We start from the raw sequence: 21,943 nt of genomic DNA on the forward strand, positions 1-21,943 counted from the left end.
TGTGAGGTAGTAAAGCGTGGCGCGAGCCCCATTAGCAGCGAGTCTATTAGTATATGCCCACGCATCTGATAGCTCTGAAGCGTATTTCCGAGGGTTAGGCTTCCTTTTGGGCATAATGGCGTGTCCTCGTAAGTTAATGAGACAGCACGAACGAATCATTGGCAAGGTAGGAAATATGGACAGATAAAGTCGCATGAACGCTATAGTGCTCAACCGCTCATACATGCTCATACATGGACAGTAATGGGGAAAAGAAGAAAAGAACGCCTTTGTGTCATCTTACTTATTTCCAGTAGAAAGGCGTATCTCCGTCCCGCGTTGTCTTTTCAATTTACCATCTTTTCTTTCTCCTTTACTCTTTTCCTTTCTTATGTGTATGAGAGCGACGAGAGTGACCACAACGAGCAATGATTAATTTCCGAATTTTGAAATATGAATATTTTAATTTGGTTCCCTCCTCCGGGTGGAGTAGCCGGGGAGTGGTTTTGGGGGTTCAATACCCCAACCCTCCCGATTTTTTTTTATTCTGTGTTAGCGCCGCGAAGCAACTGTGGCTATGAGCGGCGCACAGATGTGGACAGATGACAGCAGGAAAGAGTGGGGGACAGGGGGTTAGTATGCGTCCCGGGCCGACTTCAGGGGGAACTGTGCCGACATTCTTCTGGAAAGTCTTCGGAAAACCCAGGGAAAACCTCAGACAGCACAGCCGGTGGTAGGACTCGAACCCACCACCTCCCAGTCTTCAGCACGATCTTGGCCACCACCAACGAGCGGCCATGGCGGGGGGTATACGCCGTTTTTGTGGCATTGTGCAATACATAATTGCCACAAAAACGCGTACGCCCCCCGTTTTCATCAATCAAGGGAGAGAACGTTGTCATTCGGGATGATGGTTGGCTAGGAGCGTTCTATGCGGTGAAGCTCCCTGTTTTTGGAGTATACTATCCTCTCATAACGCCCTCCCCAGGGTCCTTCGGGAGTAAATAAATTGATTGATAGATGAACCCCACTTTCCTCTCTCTCCATCTGTCCACGTCTGTGCGCCGTTCATATAGCCACATTTCCTTCGCGGCGCTGAAACGGAATGAAAAAATAAATAAAAAAAACGCGCTCCTAGCTAACCACTATTCGGAAATCGGAATGATATCGTTCTCTTTCCCGATTTGTTAAGAAAATAGGAGGCGTCCACTCGTTCTGTAGCAGTTTGATCTCATATTACTAACCTCTGTGAAGTGTGGGTAGGGTCCTATGTCTACCACGGGGAAACATCCCATGTCACCATATCACTGCTCCATCATTTATTGTTGTTGTTGTTGTCGCAATTTGGATATGTAGCCGCAAAAAGGCTAACGTCCCGCTTTCTTCTCAGCACTTTAAAAACAGAACTTCACCGCACAGCACGCTGTGTGCCAACCACTGCCATGAGTTATAGGGTTATCGCTGTTGGTTCGAAGAGAGACGGGGCGTCCGCCTTTTTGTGTCAGTTTGGATATACGATAATTCACACAAAAAAGGCGTACGCCTCCCGACATAAGACGTGATAACTGTATCATCGGCGCAATGATTGGCGCAGTGACGTTTGGCGATATTTGTTAGACTGTGATACCCTACGGCAAACTTAATGCATTAAATTGAATGCCATTTACTTCACCTCCTAACCAACCATCATCTCGAATGCCATCGTTCTCTCCCTGATTGTCTGCCCTGATTTGTTGAAAATTGGAGGCGTACGCCTTTTTTGTGACACTTATACTGTACATAATTGTCACAAAAAAGGTGGACGCCTCACGTTTTCAACAAATCAGGGCAGGTAACGATGTCAGTCAAGATGATGGTTGACTAGGATCGGGCTATGTGATGATGATGATGTGATGCATTTCTAAGAGTGTAGTTATTTCGTTAAAGCGTCAGTGTTTTATGGTTTCCACGTGAATCCCTTTATATTTAGATTACTCAGGGAATCCCCTCCAGACGATGCGTACGTGCTTCTCCGGCCGCAAGGTTTACGATCTCCATCACTCGCTGCTGCGTTATAGCTGTAGTCATGTGAGGGCCGAAAGGTAAGTCTTTCAAGGAGCAATGTTATGACATTTAACGTGGCTCTAAACCCGGTCTCATTCGTCAAGCTGTACATCAGGAGACACAGTGGAAAATATTTTCGTTGTGCGCTGTATTGTCGTTGCACAATCAAATTTACCCGCCGACGGCCGGCACGATCCTCGTATGACGTCGGCGAGTCCCCTTGTCTTTCTTCTTTCTCTCTTTCCTTCTTTCTTTCTTATACCCGCTTGACCTGCGTTGATCTACGTCACGACTCAAATGCCAGGGGAATCAGCTGCGTGACGACCTACGCTCCTCCTTCCCTCATTCCTCGCGGGAATGTCTGCACGGAACAGAGGCCTCGCGAGCGCTGCAGGTTCCCTGCGGCCGTCGTTCTTTCACGAGAGCTCCTTTTAATCACTACAGAACACGAGGCAGCAAAAAAAGAAAAAATAGAAGAAGAAAGAAAGAAAGAAAAGCCACCTCGATGTTTCTCTAACTTGATGGAACATCCCTTCTCTTCTCTGTTGCCCGTGGATTATGGTCTGCTAATGTCCTGTATTCAAGTTCCTCGACGTAAAAAAAAGGAATTAATAAGTTGCATTCTATACATATATGGAATCGCCCGAGCGCGTCGTTAGTGGTATGGTATAGGAAGGGATAAACGTCACCTCGTTAGCTGCCTCATTAAGCTTGCGCTCACCGACGCAATATCGCATGCAACAGAACTTGCGGTAATCGACAGGAACCGAAGGCCCCCACAAAAGACGCACGAGGGACACATTTTTTCTGCATGTGTATATGAGGGTTAAGGGACTCGGCTTTGTCTTCCCTGGTTTTACCTTTATCCGGTCAAGCGGGTTCCCTACGAGGACATCAATCTTGTCTCAAGTCAATTCTACTGGCACTGGTGTTTTTGAATAATTTTATCTGTTCTGCGGGTCTTTTGTCTATGTAAAGTTTGTAGGAAAAAAACTCTGTAAAATCAACTGAATAAAAGAAAGCGATATGGTTGACGCATGCTTACGTGCAAGCGAGGTCCTCCCCGACCTTCCGGTAAAAAGCTTTATGCGCGAGCTGTGCACATACAGCCTACGGTTCCTGAGTACTGCACATACAGACCAGGAAATTGAACCCCCTGTGACGTATCTCATTTTCAATACAACACTGCGTGCACAGAGTTCTGGCATCGAAGAACAATTTTCGTGATTTCGTGAGCTCTTTGAAAGCCCCATCATCATCCCTTCATCCTCCCCCAACGCGAAATAGGGCAGTGTACCGCCTCAGCGGCGGTGAATCGCCCACCCCATCACCATCCAATGTACGTGTGTGTGTGTGTGTGTGTCGTGAGACAGACCTTATGGTGTCTCAACAATAGGGATGCTAGGTAGGATCATGTCGCAATGGGGCGAACAACAACAATAAATAAGTAATGATGATGTAGTGGGATGCTTCGCTGCTCAGGCAGCACCATGATAGGGACTATTGTGCTGTTAAATGAGCATCCTTGAAAATAATGTCCCAGATGACCAATCATAAGTATATGAAACACTAGCATGAGCGCACGCGCTTTTACGGTTACAACAACCAGTGGCCCTGGTGATATCGATCATATCAGGTAGGAAGAAACTGTATCTCCAGTGGAAGTTGTATAGTTCATATCCATATTCCTATCAGTATGTACAGGGTGGATGCTGTAAAAGGTCAGTCATATTTTCGCGTGTGACGCTGTATCTACTTGAGAGACAGACTTCCAGCACCACACAGTAAATAATTTTTGCCAGAGAAACGTACGAAAAAATCGTGGCTGCCATGCAGTGCGTAAAAAAATAAATACGCGACCACGCAAAGTTTCGTCCTCGTGCATTTCCTGTGCGCTATACCGATAGATTGAGACGAAGCTTTGCGTGGTCGTATCTATTTTGTTACACAGTGCGTTGTATCCACAATTTTTTCGGAGGGCATTTCTCGGGCATTCATGTTTTGCTCTGAGGCAGCGGAAGTCTGTGCGCCAACGAGGTATCGGTCAAGGTAGCATAACATGATGCACGAAAATGTGACTGACCTTTTTGAGCACTCACCCTGTCTAGAAAAGGGGCCTGACGTCTGTCCGTTCCCCTGTTCCGCTGTTTCTTATATTCCTGTAGCGGTCAATAAATTGCAATACGGTCCTGGCTATTACTACTCTTTTTTTTTTTTTTTTTGCCAGTTCAAATACATACTGGTATTTAGACGCTATTGACGCAAAAATATTGAAAAGTCGATTTACACACTTATTGGATGTAGACCGGTTTACGTACATGCAGACGATAGGTCGACGAATTAATTGTGTCTCCTTCATGTAAACGCAGAGATTTTCAACTGCTCTCGAATGCATCGGTTCCAATTTGGACCTGGGTGAACTGCATAGAATGCTCAAACAATCGAAAGAACATAAAAGGAAAACTAGAGGCGTCCTGAAGCGAAATCAGATGTCCAAACCGCGAACCGAGAATGGTGGTAGACGATATGGTCTATTGAATGTCATATTCCCACCCGTTCGAAGTATGCGGCAACGCGGCGGAATGATTTATGCGAAGAAGAAATCGAGAATGCTGTCTCCTGATGAAGAAGACGAAAGCGCGGATATTTCTTCTCATGCTGACAGTAAAAGTGACTCCGAGATATCGGAAACGAACGATGAAACTGGTAAAGGACAAACGTCGTATTCCTCGAAGGCAAGACACCCCTGTGCCGGAAAAGAAAAAGAAGAAGAAGGGGGGCGGGGGAGGACACGGTCGGTGGTGGCGCTAGTGATGCAAGACTTGTGTGCACTCTAAAAACAGAACTTCACCGCATAGCACACTGTGCGCCAACCATTTCCACGAATGATAGTGTTATAGCTTCTGATTCGAAGAGAGAGAGAGGGCCGTACGCCTTTTAAGTGTGAATTATCATCCAAATGTACACAAAAAGGCATACGTCCCCCTCTCTCGTCGAATCAGAAGCGATAACCCTACAGTCTAAAAGCAGAACTTCACCGTCTTAAAAAAAAGGGTGTATTGTAACTCATTTTTTGGGGAGCACACCCTTGCCACATATATCACTCCCTTTGAAGTGTACAATTACTCTCTAGTAGGGAGTTAAAGGGACTCCTCACTCCCTTCGGGGAGTGACAAGACCACTCCCTTACCCAGTCCCTCGACTGACTCACTCCCTTATACCCTCCCTCACCGCTTAGTCATTCCCAGAGGGGAGCAAGGAGACTCCGTTTTGAGAGTAATTGTGCACTCCAGAAGGGAGTGATATATGCAGCAAGGGTTACTCCCAAAAAGGAGCTACAATACACCCTTTTTCTAAGAGTGTAGCACGCATGCGCCAACCATTGCCACGAATGATATAGGGTTATCGCTTGTGATTGGAAGACAGAGGATGGGGGCCGTACGCCTTTTTGTGGCAGTTTGGATATATGAAAAATGCCACAAAAAGGCGTGCGTCCCCCTCTCTCTTCCAATCAGAAGCGACGAGCCGGTCATTCGCGGCAATGGCTGGCGCACAGTGTGCTATGCGGTGAAGTTCAGTCTTTAGAGGGAAGGGGGGGGGGGGGGTCGAGGTAGCTTGCCGTTGTTGGCCGCACTCAAGTGGGCATCGTCACGACTATAGCCACTATAGCCGTCTTTAGAGTGTGAAGTGGGCACGCTCCTATAGACAACCGCCATCCCAGAATGGTATCGTTCTCCCCTCACTTATTGAGGACGAAAGGTGTATCATTCGGAATGATCTTTGGCTAGGAGCGTGCTATGCAGTGAAGTTCTGTCTTAACAGTGAGGGCGTACGCAGCGCGTTTTCCACAAATCAGGAATCATATAGACGACCTGCAGCCCATCGTTATGGATTACGTAACGACACCGCGCAAGGCATGCTGGTAGGCACTATCAGCGTTATCAGCCTATCAGCCGAGGCATTTTTCCCGCTTCTTGCCAACCAGAGCAATATACAGGGTGTCCCAGAAAACGTGTCATTGAATTATAATTAAAAAACTATATACACCACCTAGGGTCATGCGGGCAATGGCATTTTTCCTTACTGGGTTTTTGCCACCTCCTCATGTGAATGTCGTGTAACGTAACTTTAATTATGTAAATTTTTGTGAACTGAAGTCGGAAATTTGCCGAGTAAAGGTCACTTTTTTACCCCACCAATGCGAAGAGCGTGTCTAATTTGGTCAAATGAATTATAACTGACAGGGACATTCAGGAGCTACCCCATCAGAAAAAATAGCCGAACATCATGCTCTACGGAGGTCGCACAGAATAGCGCACAATGAATTTTTCAGCGCAATCTTTGTCAGTCCGACGAAAGGAGGTTGAAAACCCAGCCCTCCCCTACATCGCAGAGAGAGATAAAACAGGCACGGCTTATCACGTCCGACTTTCGCTGGGATAATGCTTTCCCTCTCCCAAGGAACTGGTACATTTTCTACTATCACTCTGTGGGCTGGCTTCGGAACCTCCTTTCGTCGCACTGAGAGCGATTGCGCTCAAAAAGTCATCGCGCGTTATGGTCCGGTGCCTCGAAAAGCATGATATTCGGCTATTTTTTCCGATGGGATAGCTCGTGAATATCACGGTCAATTATCATGAATTTGAGTGAATTCGGCACGCTCTTCATATTGGTGGGGTAAAAAAGTGACCTTTACTTAGCAAATTTCCGAGTTCAGTTCGCAAATATTTACATAATTAAACTTGGAGTAAATGACATTCACATTAGGAGGTGGCAGAAACGTAATAAGAACAAATGCTGTTGACCGCATGATTCTAGGTGGCGTAGTTTTTTTATTATAATTCAATTCAATGACACGTTTTCTGGGACACCCTGTATAGCCCCGAACCGGTCTTCTCGGGACGCCACATGTTTGCAAACTGAAAGTCGTCTATAACGGCATCATTGGCATCATTCTGTGCAACGGCTGGCTTTCTGCGTGTTAGGCTGTGACGCTCTGCTTTTAGGGTGTATGCATACTATAGCACGGGTACGACAGCCACACTCTAAAAACAGAACTTCACCACATGGCACGGTGAAGGCCAACCATTCCACAAAATGATATCTTTATCACTCCCGTTTTTAACCAATCAAGGGGCAGAACGAGGTCATTCGAGATGATGACTCGCTAAAAGCGTGCTATGTGGTGAAGTTCTGGCGCGCGAAGCCCATCTCCCTCACACAAGCTCTGGCACGCTAGCGGACATCCTCTACCCCGGTGGTTCTTGTGCCGAACGTTCCGCCAAAGCAAGAAACCTTGTTCTCTTTCTACAGGAGACGGGTCTCTCTCAACGGCCCCTCTAACGCTTTGCACTCCCTACGAACCTACGCACCCTCAACGCACATCCACCCTTCATCCTCCATCCGTCTTTCTTTCTCTTTTCTTTTTTTTGCTATAGTGTGAGAACGTCCACTCCTGTGTGGCCAACAACGGCGAGCCGATCCTGCCATTGCCCCCCCCCCCCCCTCTCTGTTTTTAGAGTGCGTGAGACATATGCACAACACAGAAACGAACAGCACGAGGCACGTTCTCGTATTCTGTCCGTTTGGCTTTCCCGCGAAACACTGGGGTGTATGTCGCCGGTCGCGCATTACTTTTACGTTCAACGCTAACACGCACGGCATATTTCTTACTTTTCGTTCTTCTCCGTTCCCTAGTTATTTTAGAGCAGCGATACGAAAAAGCCGGTCGACTGAGGTTTTGTCCCAAACAACCCACCCGTTATAATAAGGCACCATAAAGAAGCAAACGAAAAATAATCCCGCACTTCATCGTGTAATGAACGCCCTATATAGAGAGACAACTTGAGTTGCGCATTTTGAGGCAGATAATTATATAACTGTTGAGAAGACCCGTGTATCGGCCTTCCGTCTCATGGGAGCGGGCGTGTGGATGCTTGGGAGCGTTAATATCGATCGTCCCGGTATAACTCTCGTTATTGAAACACGTCTGCTTAGTCTTCTATGGAGAACAGAATGCGAAGCAAACACGGTGCCGACGTGGCCGCTGGTACTGCACGCACAAGAGACCGAAACAACGTGTTTGACGCCACACAGGCTTACACAGTGGGAAGCATTGACGTGCCTCATGGGAACCCGCTAGTGAAACATCCGTGGCAGACACAGCGCTCTAACGCTGGTTTCTCTTACTGTCTCGGGTAGTAACGTAGTGAGAAAAATATTTCGTGCGGGGTTCTACGGGAACTTTACGCGGAGAAGGAGGATTTCACCCTCGTTTTCCTTCTCCGAAATGCACTATCAAAGGTACGATTTCGGGGGCTTTAACCCACGAACCCAACCTCCCCTTCTGACAATGAGACAGGAATATATGCATAGGGCTATATAGGTTTGGTACCTATTTACACTCTCACTTGTCCGGAAGTATGGCGAGTTTCCATGACAACGACACAAAAACACGCACTGAAAACGTTTGGTCACCCAAATATATCGTCTATGTTTCGAGACGAATTAACAGGGTTCATATTAACGAGGCACGACCGTACCATATGTTCGACGCTGGTACTTTTCTTTAGAGCTGAACACGCCAGGCACATGCTTCTGCTGGTATGTGCACTAAATACCTCGCATTCGGAATGGAAGTGGGGTTTTCCTCCACAAGCACGACAAAGGAAACTGACAAACCTTGTTTTGTCTTCTGGGCCGCTTCTACCTTGGCACCTTTCGCCATTTCGAGACGTAATTTTCGACCCCCTTTTTGAGAACAGAGTACCGCGAAGAATAAGTAGCGTCGTGCTGGCATTAGAAACGGAAGTGCGTGGCATCCGCTTGCCTCCGCAACGTGTCGCCTGCAATCACAACAGCGAGCTATCGCTCGAACGTCCTCCGCTCATTCACGTTGCACTCAGTTGATCTATAAGAAAAGAACTTCACCGCATAGCACGCTCTGCGTAATCCATTGCCACAAATGATAGGGTTATCGCTTCTGATTCGAAGAGAGAGGGGGCCCTACGCCTTTTCGTGTCAGTTGTAATATATGCAAATTGACACAAAAAGCCGTACATCCCCTCTCTCGTCGAAACACAAATGGTAACCCGACACTCTTACAACAACAAAAAAAAGGGGGGGGGGGGGTGATGGCAGGATAGGGTCGCCGTTGTTTGCCGCACAGAAGTGGGCGTCGTCACGACACTATAGCAAAAAAAAAAAAAAAAACGAAGAAGAAGGACGGGCGGATGGAGGATAGAGGATGAAGGGTGGAGAATGCGTAGAGGGTGCATGAGTTCGTCGGGGAGAGCAAAGTATTAGATGGGTCGTTGAGCAAGACCTGACTTCTGCAAAAAGAGAATAAGGTTTCTTGCTTTGGCGGGACGTTCGGCTGAAGAACCACTGGGGTAGAGGATGTCCGCTAGCGTGCCCGAGGTGGAGCGAGGGAGATGGGCTTCGCGCGCAGAATGGTACGTTCGGCAGTCTCGCAGGATGTGTTCGATTGTTTCGGGTTGTTGACAGTGGCCACAGCAGGCGTCACCCCTAGAGCCGATCTTGAATAGTTGAGAGTTGGTGAACGCAGACCCAGTGCAGAGCCTATGGAGCATGGTCTGTATGCTTCGAGGAAGGTTTTTCATGGGAAGAAGGGGGCGATGATGGTGCATGATGTCCCGCATCCCAGGGTGGCGCAGTTCAACAAGCTGCTGAACGGTCATTTGCCTGTCGGTGTCGTCCGGAGTTGGCAAAATATTGCTGCAGACCACGTGTGCCGAGGACGCCAGCTGGTCCGCCCTTTCGTTCCGCCGACGCCGACGTGGAACGGGATCCATTGGAACACGATATCGCCTCCGGTTTGTTTATGCTGCGCGCACGATCTGCTGATGCTTCGCGCTAAGATGTTGTCATACATGGGGTTCATCACGTCCCATAGAGCGCTTCTTGAATCTGTGAGTAGGACTGCCCTGGCGAACCCTCGCACCTGGACCGCAGCAGCTGCGTGCAGGAGAGCCAGGAGTTCAACAGTCGTGGAGGATGTCGGGTAACGCGATGATCTCCCCTGCCAGGCCACGTTCACTGATGGGATGTGGAAGGCACAAGTAGCACTTTTGGTACAGTCGTCAGTAGAGCCATTGGTGAATTCTAGAGTATGTGAGCGGTAGACGTCGCGTATCAGGTTCTCAGCCGCCACTCTAGCGACCAGGGGGTTACACTCCCTCTTTTTATGAATGCCCGAAACGTAGAGCGTTATACCCGGTACAAACTTACAAATGAGTTTCACCACATAGCACGCTCCTAACCAACCATCATCCCGAATGACAACGTTCTCGCCCTTGATTTGTTGAAGACGTGAGGCGGAGCCTACTTTGTACGTATTATGCATAGTGGTACAAAATAGGCTCCGCCTCCTTGATGACGGCTGGCTAGGAGCGTGGTGAAACTCATTTTTAAGAGTGTATCAATTGTGACGCAGAGCGTGGTATGCGGTGAAGTTCTGTGCGAGTGTGATTTGTTAAAAACGGGAGGCGTACGCCCATTTTTGAACACTTATGCAGGTATATTAATTGCCACAAGTGGTGGTGGTGGTGACGAGATCGGCTTGCGTTGTTGGCCTCACTCATGTGAGGCAGCGTCACGACTGTAGCTGAGACAAGATGATATGATAATATATGAGATGAGATTAGCTGTTGAGATGAAGACGGTCGAAAGTTAAGATGTACACTCTTAAAAATGAACTTCACCACATAGCACGCTCCTAGCCAACCATCATCTGGAATGATATCGTTATCTGCCCTGATTTGTTGTAAACGGGAGGCGTACACCTTTTTTGTGAAAATTATGAACAGCATAAGTGTCACAAAAATGGCGTACGCCTCCCGTTTTCGACAAATCAGGGCAGATAACGATATCATTCGAGGTGATGGTTGGCTAGGAGCGTGCTATGCGGTGAAGTTCATTTTTAAGAGTGTACGATGGTTACTGCCAGGCTTGGTCAGATCCAGTGCACACTGACACGTTGACATGACACGCTACATTTTCGACAACAACAACACAATAAATGAAGGAGAAGTGATGATGACACGGGATGCTTCCCCGTGGTAGCTACAGGACCCTACCCCACTTCATAGAGGTTAATATGAGAGGATGAATTATGGTGAACGCGAAGCGACGACAGGTCGGAGTTCTGTTTAGAGCTCTTCGAGGAGTCCAGTGGCTTGCATGAGAGCAAAAAGGGAGCGAAGAGCCTGGCACTGATGCGCAGGGGAGCTCCATGGGCCAAGTACTTTAGATAAGCTGAATGGTCTATGGTCAAGGAGCCCAAGTTGACGTCGAAACACCCGGCGTTCATACGTGTACCGGTCAATGACCGTCGGTTTCAATGATGACTGAAGACTATACCCGTGTGAGAAGCAGGGGTATACTGTCTCTACCGACATCCCCTATGGAGAGCAGTGGCGTAGCCAGACCTCCAAGGCAGGGTGGGGGCTCGATACATACCCTCCCCCCTCCCTCCACGCCGCTCGTGCTGGGCACGCCCACACACTCATCATTGTGCACATAGCAAGATGAGAGATGAAAATACAGAATATTTGAACGTTTAACACGCGCTCACATAGGGGTGTCATGAGCAGTGAGGTCGCCTCACGATACTTGAAGTAGCTCGAAAAGCTCACAGTTTCAAAAGTATTCAAGTTTGCTGCTTAGATAGACGCCGGCAACTGGAAGAACTTTTGCGATCGTCACACCGGACCCCCCCCCCCCTTCCCGCATAATTTTTTTCTCGGATGTCGGCCTGTAGCAGGTAGGGGGGGGGGGCTCGAGCCCCCACTAGCCCCCCGTGGCTACGCGACTGATGGAGAGCCATAATAGAGAGCACCCAGTGAATAGCGAATGGTGTCGAAGTGCGTCGTCCCTTTGCCTTCTTCTTCTTGTCATGCCTTGCGTTCTTGAAGCAGTTTGTATGCTGAAAAGTAATGCCCTTGTAGCATAACATTTTTGTCATGTGGATTTTCCCCCCTTCAAATGCAATGGCTGCGGGTGTGGGCGGACACACCTACTTCAACTACAGTGGTTACGGCTGCGGTCGCGGATCTTATATACGCAGATGCCGCGCACTTCCAACCTTCTCCGCTCTCACTTCTCGGCATCGAAGGCACTAGTCATTGCGTTATGGCGTTATTAAGGGACAAAGACGCTTAAACTCGCTCTTCTATTTCTCTTCGCGATCACAAGAAAAGGAAGAAAAAGAAACTGGTACAAAAGCCCCCCGCTATTGGTACTGAGTACGACTTGCATGTCTGTGAACGACGTCAGGGGCTGTGGTCCATGAGGGACAACAACAACAACAACAGCACCAAGTATACTAAGTTTTTTCGCTATTTCCTATTGTAAGTGCAGCGGAAGACGACGATACCACGGGATCTCGCCATTCGCGCCATGGGCTCACGGACACGAGGCAGTTTGAGCTTGGGCAGGGACCTGAAGGATTGTGATCAAAGCTTCCATGACCTTGTTCTACGTTTCTGGTGCCCTACAACAGGTGGCAGCGGTGGGATACATTAGTCGTTCCTTGCTACAGTCTCCACAACGTCTCTACCCGACGGCGCCACTGATTTTCTGGGCTGGATTCGCCTGTCTGAAGCCTGTGCCGACCCTTGGACAGAGGAGCAACGCCCGGAGTATCCCCCAACGTGTCTCCGCGGCTATGCTTTCGTGCATTCACCCACGTCGTCTTGGACGGGACACGGACAAACTCAACCCTCGGGGCACCACTCGCTGCAAACGCCCCGATATGCTTGCGATCCTGGATGAGCCACTGGTTCGAAATATCCACGGCCCTCCACAATATGACAAAGAGTTATTCCCGAGGGGTACACGCGAAATAATTCGTGTTTGGCTCTAAATACTGCTAGCTTCCCAGTCAACACAGAAAGTTGCAGCTAGCTTCCCAGCCAACACAGAAAGTTGCAGAAGTGTTGCAGTAATGTTGCAGCAAAGTTTCACAACCAAACGCAACATTACCACAACATCATTTTCTCAATGTTGAAACAATGCTGCGGAGGTTATATTCTGGAAACATTGTTAGTTTCTTTCTGCAACAATGTTTCCAATGCAACTGTGACGGAACATTGCAGCAAGGTTGCTGATACAATGTTGTGGGGACGATGTTGTGGCAGTGTCACAGGGACATTGCTAACGCTCGATATGAAAAAGGACGGAGTAATCAGAAAGGAGCAAAATGACGCAGACAAGCAGGTCGGCGGCGTTTATTGCTTTCGTGTTTTCAGTGCAGAGGCACTGCACATGTATAAAATGTTGAATTCTTGATTGTATAGGATATGAGAGTGTCATTACCGGTGAATGTTGTTCCTGGAATGTTGGTGCAATGTGTCAATGCAGTGTTCCTACGATGTTGTTTCTATAATGTTGCTGCAATATAACAAGGGCGGACATTAGCAATATAACATCAATATGACATGGCAACATTACTGCAATATTACTGCAACAAATTTTGTTGACTGGGTTAAAAAGGTTGCGACACGTCATCCCAGGTTGTCCCAGACAAACAACAACAACAACTTTATTTTAAGATGATGAATGGGGAGTTTCATCGCCAGAGGCGATACTCTACCCCATTGCTGGTGGTGATGTGGGGAATAAAATAATGAGCCTCTTCACAGTAAGGATCGAAGTCCGATTGTGTCCAGAAAGGTCAAAACAGCTTTGAGAGCAGAGCGTTGGTGGGCTGCATTCGGCCAGGGACCAAGCAATTTTGAGAGGGAGAAGGGGCGAGAGTCCAGCTGACTAAGAGACCCGTATCCCAGACAAACGTAAAAGACGCCGATGCGAACCTGTATTTCAATTTTTACTGCGAAAAGGAATAGAAGCGTAGAAAATCGGCATCTGCGAATACCGAAACTCACCCGGCCTTCGCATCACAGCGCGCGCCACCGCCAGTGAGACAGCACGAGAGAAGTCACGTGCTTACGGGTACCAATGGGAATAGCCGCAGCTCTGAGATCTCTGACGTCTATGCCTTACTTGGGCGTGTGCTCGAAATTTTGTACCTCGCAAAGTACGACACGTATAGAAGAATAATTGTTTTTCTTTTCTTTTTTTTTCTCTCTCTAGGTATTCTGTGGCGCGTAGTACAATGCGTGTATGACGTAGTGAAGCACATCTAGTCTGAGTCTCTCACCCGGACGGGAGGATATCACGTGCTACATGACCTTCTGACGCCACCCGCTCAAACGTTCCCTGCCTGCACACTGCTGAAGAGGCCAAAGAAGGCCGAAACAGCTGTCCAGTGCTGGCATAGCGACGTTTTAGCAACAACCACTACGTGCAGTCAAACAGCTTTGACTACTTTTTTTTTTCTGTATATACACATCTATCAAAGTTTCACAACCCCTTTAATCTCTCTAACTGCTTGTATCTATACCCAAAAAGATTCTTTTAAAGTGGCTTTTGGGTTACGGAACATAAAACGACGCAGGAAGTCGCACGTTACAAATACCTCCAAATACGTATATCAAGAACCATGCTGCACGCAGTAATTGCATTGATCACACACAGAACCGCGGTCTAATCCACACAATGCCGCTAATATAAAAGTGTCGCAATCCATTGGTATCAAAGTCGCGGCAAGAAAACGTAGGGAAGCGGCCTTTCAGTAAGCCGTTCTGAAGAGGAGAGAAAAACTGGTGCCGAAAGACTAAGGGATTACGTCACCCGCTCTGACACGAAGGTCTAAACTGATTATACAAAGATCCTCAGAAATGACGAGGGGGGGGGGGGGGCAGATCGATAGTCCTCGTGCTGTTATAGGACGAGGAAACTTCTGGCGCTTCACAAGAAGCAGGACCGTTATGTAAGAACTCGTTTAAGACTGCCGACCACAACAGTCGGGGACCGTGTCATCGAGGCGTGATTCGATACTTTGCCAATAAGGCAAAAAAAAAGGTGAACACAGAAAACTTACAAAAAAAAAACGTACAGTTCTTTTCGACAAAAAAAGTTAAATCGCAAAAAAAAAAAAGCTTGTCATCTGACTTGAAATTCACAGGATGCAGACTTCTTACTTGTGTATACTCTTGTGTGCGCCCTTGCTGTGTATGGGAAGTTCGCCGATTAACATGCTCAGAGCCAACTTCTCCATCGAGATGACAGTGTTATCACTCCTGATTCGAGGAGACAGCAGGGCATTTTGTAACCGTCGAGATATATGCAGAGTGGCACAAGAACACGTATGTCTCTCTTCATGTACGCATGGCTGCTGACTATATTGCATAACAGCGCTCTCAGGCTTTTCCGAAAGCGGTCACCGCAGACGAGAACCAGAGAACCGGGAATTCTATGTGCAGCGCTGTATGGGGTGCAGCTTTCGATTCTACAGCTCATGGCACACATGAGACTGAGAGTTGTGTAAAACATCCTGGAACCCGTGAATACTTTCAGGTCATGTCGTCGTGAATTCTACCTCATCAATCGACATGGCCTGGACTATGCTGGCAATTTGATCGATTCGGGAAAAGGGTTTATGGCATTTTATTCGCATGCGGCACCTGAGATAACCCTCTGGCGCCTCACCTCCATGGGAAGTTTGCGCTCCTTTCACAAATTCAGAGGTCTACAGTTCCCCTGTACCCCCCCCCCCCCTTTCCGCCGCCCCTGGGAGGAACCGATCGAAAATGTATTACTGTGTCACACCATTCACTGCAACGAAATCTACACTTAAAATAGAACTTCGCCGCACAGAACGCTGTGCGCCAACCATTACGGCCATTCAAAGCATTCATTCAAATTCATACAGCCATTCAAAGAGAGAGGGTGGCGTACGCCTTTTTTGTGTAAATTTGGATACCCCCCGTCCTCTTTCTTAGAATCTGAAGCGATAACCCTATCGTTCGTAGCAACGGTGCGCGCAGAGTGTGCTATGCCGTGATGTTGTGTTTTTATATTGTAGCATTTGACTCCTGACACGCCCATATTTCCTCACCCTGATGTCGCGCCTTTCTGCGCGCGAATTTCAATTGGATTTCAATTTCAATTGCGCCGTGTGGATTAATTATAGCGCGCGAGTCGGCGCAAAGTGAAGCACGGATTCAGCACATCAGGAAATACTCTACCCGTGGAAAGAGATATTTACGAATTCATGCTTGGGGAGCAAACTATCCAGTTAATGCGCATGCGTTGATAGTAGAATAGTGATTTTAGATCCCTACCCTAATGTCAAGTCTTGCAGTTCTTGGAGAGGAATGCGACGTCACTTTGTCATTTGGAAGTTTGCGTAGCACTTATTCCCCCAAGGCAGCTTATAAGCAAACAAATAGTGGTGCGGATTGGGGCTCAGACTCATCTTGGGATCGCACATTTCGGAGCCGGATTAACCAGAATCCTTTGAGCAGATGTTGTTCTTTTGGCTTAATGTCACAATCGAGGTTAGGTACGTGCATTATTTGTTCAGAGCAAACATCCTATACACTACCTTTTGAAACATGTTATAGAAACATCTAATAAAGTAAAGCTGGCCTGCAAAATTATGCAGTCTTATTTAGTGTCAATATCATTTTAAAAATAGATACCCGCATCAGCGAGCAAAGTGTTGCAGTACTTTCCGTATAGGCGCTCCTTCATTCCTTCACTCTTAAAAATGAACTTCACCGCATAGCACGCCCCTAGCCAACCATCATCTCAAATGATATCGTTATCTGCCCTGATTTGTCGAAAACGATAGGCGTACGCCTTTTTTGTGACACTTATGCTGTTCATAATTGTCACAAAAAGGCGTACGCCTCCCGTTTTCAACAAATCAGGGCAGATAACGATATCATTCGAGATGATGGTTGGCTAGAAGCGTGCTATGCGGTGAAGTTCATTTTTAAGAGTGTTGGGTGAAATATACGATTAACATAGCCTCATAAGTGTCACAAAAAGGCGTAATACTGACGTTTTCAACAAATCAGGGGGAGAACGGCGTCATTCTGGAAGATGGTTTGCTAGGAGCTAGTGTTATGCGGTGAAGTTGTGTTTTAGGAGCGTATCATGACCACTGATGTCTTCGTATGTTCCGATTCTATAGGGTGTCCCAGAAAACGTGTCATTGAATTATAATAAAAAAACTACGCCATCTAGAATCGTGCGGTCAAGAGCATTTGTTCTTATTAGGTTTTTGCCACCTCCTAATGTGAATGTCATGTACTCCAAGTTTAATTATGTAAATATTTGCGAACTCAACTCGGAAATTTGCCAAGTAAAGGTAACTTTTTTACCCCACCAATATGAAGAGCGTGCCGAATTCACTCAAATTCGTGATAATTCACAGTGATATTCACGAGCTATCCCATCGGAAAAAATAGCCGAATACCATGCTTTTCGGAGCACCCGACTATATAACGCGCGATGACTTTTTGAGCGCAATCGCTCTCAGTGCGACGAAAGGAGGTTCCGAAGCCAGCCCACAGAGTGATAGTAGAAAAAGTAACAGTTCCTAAAATTGGGAGAGGGAAAGCGTTATCCCAGCGAAAGTCGGACGTGATAAGCCGTGCCTGTTTTCTGCGATGTCGGGGAGGGCTGGGTTTCGAACCTCCTTTCGTCGGACTGACAAAGGTTGCGCTGAAAAATTCATGGTGCGCTATTCTGTGCGACCTCCGCAGAGCATGATGTTCGGCTATTTTTTCCGATGGGATAGTCCTGAATATCCCTGCCAATTATCATTAATTTGACTAAATTAGACACGCTCTTCACATTGGTGGGGTAAAAAAGTGACATTTACTAGGCAAATTTCCAACTTAAGGTCGCGAAAATTTACATAATTAAACTTGCGTTACACGACGTTCACATGAGGAGGAGGCAAAAACCCAGTAAGAACAAATGCCATTGACCGCATGACTCTAGGTGGCGTAGTTTTTTTATTGTAATTCAATGACACGTTTTCTGGGACACCCTGTATACACTCTTAAAAATAAACTTCACACAGCACGCCCCTAGCCAACCATCATTCCGAGTGACATCGTTCCTTCCCCTGATTTGTTGAAACCGGTAGGCGTACGCCTTTTTTGTGCCAATGATATTACATAAGTGGTACAAAAAAGGCGTACTCCTCCCATTTTCAACAAATCAGGGAAGAGAACAGTGTCATCCGGTATGATGGCTGGCTAGCAGCGTGCTATGCGGTGAAGTTCATTTCTAAAAGTGTAGTGTATCACGTATGCGTCATGCTTCCAACACGTCACGACGTGGGTCAAGCTTTATACCACAACAACAACAACTTTTGTTTTATGATGATGATGGGGGAATTTCTACCCCATTGCTGGTGGTGATGTGGTGAAATGGAATAATGAGTCACTTCACAGTGAAGCCCGAAGTCTTATACGATGTCCAAAAAGCTCAGAAATACTTTGAGGGCAGAGCGTTGGTGGGCTGGATTTGGCCATGCACTCTTAGAAATGAACTTCACCACATAGCACGCTCCTAGCCAACCATCATCCCGAATGACAACGTTCTCGCCCCTGATTTGTTGAAAACGGGAGGAGGAGCCTATTTTGTGCCATTATGCACGGCACAAAATAGGCTCCTCCTCCCGTTTTCAACAAATCTAGGGCGAGAACGTTGTCATTCGGGGTGATGATTGGCTAGGTGCGTGCTATGTGGTGAAGTTCATTTTTAAGAGTGTGGAGCAAGCACATTTTACAAATGGCGAATTTCACTGGTGGGTTTGGAGCGGCTTTTTCTACTCCGCGGCGAGGAAGGCGTGTTTTACTGGTCGGTTCGGATCGGATTCGCGTGTTCTGTTTCAGATCAACTCGTTCCGCGACGGATTGCTCCCTCTTGCTCCGCAAAGAAAGTTCGGATTCGACCGGAACTCTAACGAAGCATTGTCGTAACTTCCGCATCTTCAAGGCCGAGCAACAGCAAGTGTCGGGCAGTCGTCGGGCCGAGTTTGTCGGACATGGGCGACGATTTCCGTCATTATCTTGACTGGAGGAGAGCGATTGTTTTTCGGTGGTGGATTCGGATTTGGTGCCTCTATGCCAGATTTCGTTGCCCTCACGCGGATTCGTGTGCCGGCTCCACACTGACCAGTGGAATTCGTCAAAAGGAACGGGGCGAGAGGCCAGCTGATTAAGACACCCTGAAAGTGTGGTTCCGGGAAGGATGGTAGCACGGACAATGGAGGAGTTATGTGTCCTAGATCTTCCAGATCAGATTTATACCACGAAATAAATCTTCCTATATACAGTATTGCTTGCATATACAGGGTGTTTATTTTCATCCGTTACAGATTTTTTTACTTAAAAAAAAGCTATGGAAACTATCCAGATTCTGCTTTTGCAGGTGGGTTACGCGGCCAGGCACACGTCCGGATAGGAAGCGCATGTAAATACTGGACGACTAATTACCTAAAATTAATTAACTCTTCAAATAGGTGCTTTCTGGCAAAAGTGAGACAGAAAAATGGGGGACGATCATCGTTGGAAGCCATTCTATATTTAAATATGTAAATAAAATAAGATTCTGGAACGAACTCGTACGTTAAAATATCCGTTGCCGAGTTTTGCTACGCAAATGAACCGAAACCAAAAGCGCGCTTCTCAGGAGCCTATGACCTTCGCCACCGCCGGCTCATCTGGGACGGAATTCGGAAAGCGGTTGATCCGGTTAATAGATCAGCGTTTATACTCCAATCATCTCAATCGCTCCAAACCACGTGGCCCTCCGAAGTGGAATGCTGGTCGCTCTTTTCGTGCTTGGGAAAGGCGTAGTTCTGGTTTCGGCTCATTTGCATAGCAGTGTTCGGCAATTTATATTTCAAAAAGTAGGCGCTCGTACCAGGATATTTAACGTGGACCATGGATTTCAATAATGACTCGCTTCAATTCTGGTATCTCGCATCTCTCTCAGAAAACACCCGATTAGTAAGATAATGAATTAATCTTAGCTATTTAGTCGCTCAGTACACTCTAAAAACTGAACTTCGCCGCATAGCATTGCTCTGCGCCAACCGTTGCCACGAGTGGGAGGGTTATCGCTTTTGATTCGAGAAGAGAGAAGGGCGTACGGCTTTTTGTGTCAATTCAGATATATGATAATTGGCACAAAAAGGCGTACGCCCCCCTCTCTCCTCGTACAGAGCGTGCTATGCGGTGAAGCTCGGTTTTTAGAGTGCTTACATACGCTTTCCGACACGGCGTCTGCGTCTGTCCTCATAACCCACCTGCAAAAAACGGCATCTGTGTAGCTTCTATAGCTTTTTTATTTAAAAATATCAATTTGGAAACGTACTTATCGAAAGATATGACGTTAACGACGGGTCTCAGGGAAGTTTTGCGATGCATGTAATTGTAATGCATTATAGTTGAGAGAATTTGTTAACTGAAAACTGAAATTTATTGAGCTAACAAGACGTTTCTTTCCCCCCCCCCCTCTCTCTCTCTCTTTCTTTTCTTTGTTGTCAAAATCGGGAAGCGCACTCTAAAAACAGAACTTCACCGCATAGCACGCTATGCGCCAACCATTGCCATGAATGATAGGGTTACCGCTACCGATTCGAAAAGAGACAGAGGGGGCTACGCCTTTTTGTGTCAATTTGCATTTACGATAATTCACACAAAAAGGCGCGCGCCTCCTCTCTCTTCGAATCAGAAGCGATAACACTATCATTCGTAGCGATGGTTGACGCACAGCGTGCTATGCGGTGAAGTTACTACACTCTTAGAAATGAACTTCACTGCATAGCCCGCTCCTAGCCAACCATCACTTCAAATGATATTGTTATCTGCCCGGATTTGTTAAAAACGGGAGGGGTACGCCTTTTTTGTGACAATTATGAACAGCATAAGTGTCACAAGAAGGCGTACGCCTCCTGTTTTCAACAAATCAGGGCAGATAACGATATCATTGGAGATTATGGTTGGCTAGGAGTGTGCTATGCGGTGAAGTTCATTTCTAAGAGTGTAGGGCTCCGCAACATAACATAAGCTCAATGCTAATTATTTATAACGCAGAATGATAGCTTAATCACTTCAGATTTGAGGAGACCACGGGACGGGGCTTTGACTAAGTATTACCATAAATGCAAAGTGTCCAAAAAAAGGCGTGCGCTTTCACATTTTCTGCAAAGCAGAGAAGATATCATTCTGAAAAATGGTCATGGGTTGACCTCAAGGGTCCACACGGCCACTCTGATTTTGAAATGTGAAATCAATAAAAACTGAGGAGGAAAATAATGCGACAAAGGGCTTGTCCTCGCGCCGCTTCTCCTGCTGTGCCCTGACGGGGAACTGCGATCGGCCGTGCAGTTGCCCTTGCACAACTTTGCACTTTTGCCTTTTTCCCGCTTCTTGTCCACCACAGCAAAATATAACCTCGAACCAGTCTTATCGTGACGTCACATGTTTGTAAACAGAGGGTCGTCTATTGTCATTGCTACTAGGGAGCGCCTATTGCGGCGCATCGCCCAGTACACTAAAAAAAACTGAACTTCACCGCATAGCATGCTCTGCGCCAACCGTTGCCACGAATGATAGGGTTATCGCTTTTGATTCGAGAAGAGAGAAGGGCGTACGGCTTTTTGTGTCAATTCAGATATATGATAATTGACACAAAAAGGTGTACGCCCCCCTCTCTCCTCGTACAGAGCGTGCTATGCGGTGAAGCCCAGTTTTTAGAGTGTACTTAAATACGCTTTCCGACACGGCGTCTGTCTGTCCTCATAGTCCACCTGCAAAAACGGCATCTGTGTACCTTCATTAGCTTTTTTTTATTTAAAAATATCAATTTCGAAACGTATTTGTTGAAAGATATGACGTTAACGGCAGGGGTCTCAAGGAAGTTTTGCGATGCATATAATTGTATTGTATTACAATTGAGAGAATTCGTGACCTGCAATTTATTGAGCTAACAAGACGACTCTTTTTCTCCCCTTCTCTCTCTTTTT

General features: G+C 47.0%; 1 protein-coding gene across 2 annotated transcripts in view; it reads right to left on the bottom strand.

Annotated features, from left to right (window-relative positions):
- The window catches only part of LOC135385300 (ras-related protein Rab-27A-like), a 106,182-nt gene that overhangs the window by 83,028 nt on the left and 1,211 nt on the right, over positions 1 to 21,943 (bottom strand). The window contains exon 1 of one of the 2 annotated variants that reach the window (XM_064614527.1): positions 8,704 to 8,830. The exons of the other annotated variant lie outside the window; for it this stretch is intronic. Coding sequence (XP_064470597.1) covers positions 8,704 to 8,821 — 118 coding nt within the window. The 5' untranslated portion in view covers positions 8,822 to 8,830. Of the gene's footprint in view, positions 1 to 8,703; positions 8,831 to 21,943 lie in introns of those variants that run through there. 2 annotated transcript variants of the gene reach the window in all.

The sequence above is a fragment of the Ornithodoros turicata genome, chromosome 2 (genome assembly GCF_037126465.1).
Source record: "Ornithodoros turicata isolate Travis chromosome 2, ASM3712646v1, whole genome shotgun sequence".
In the NCBI taxonomy this organism is placed as follows: domain Eukaryota; kingdom Metazoa; phylum Arthropoda; class Arachnida; order Ixodida; family Argasidae; genus Ornithodoros; species Ornithodoros turicata.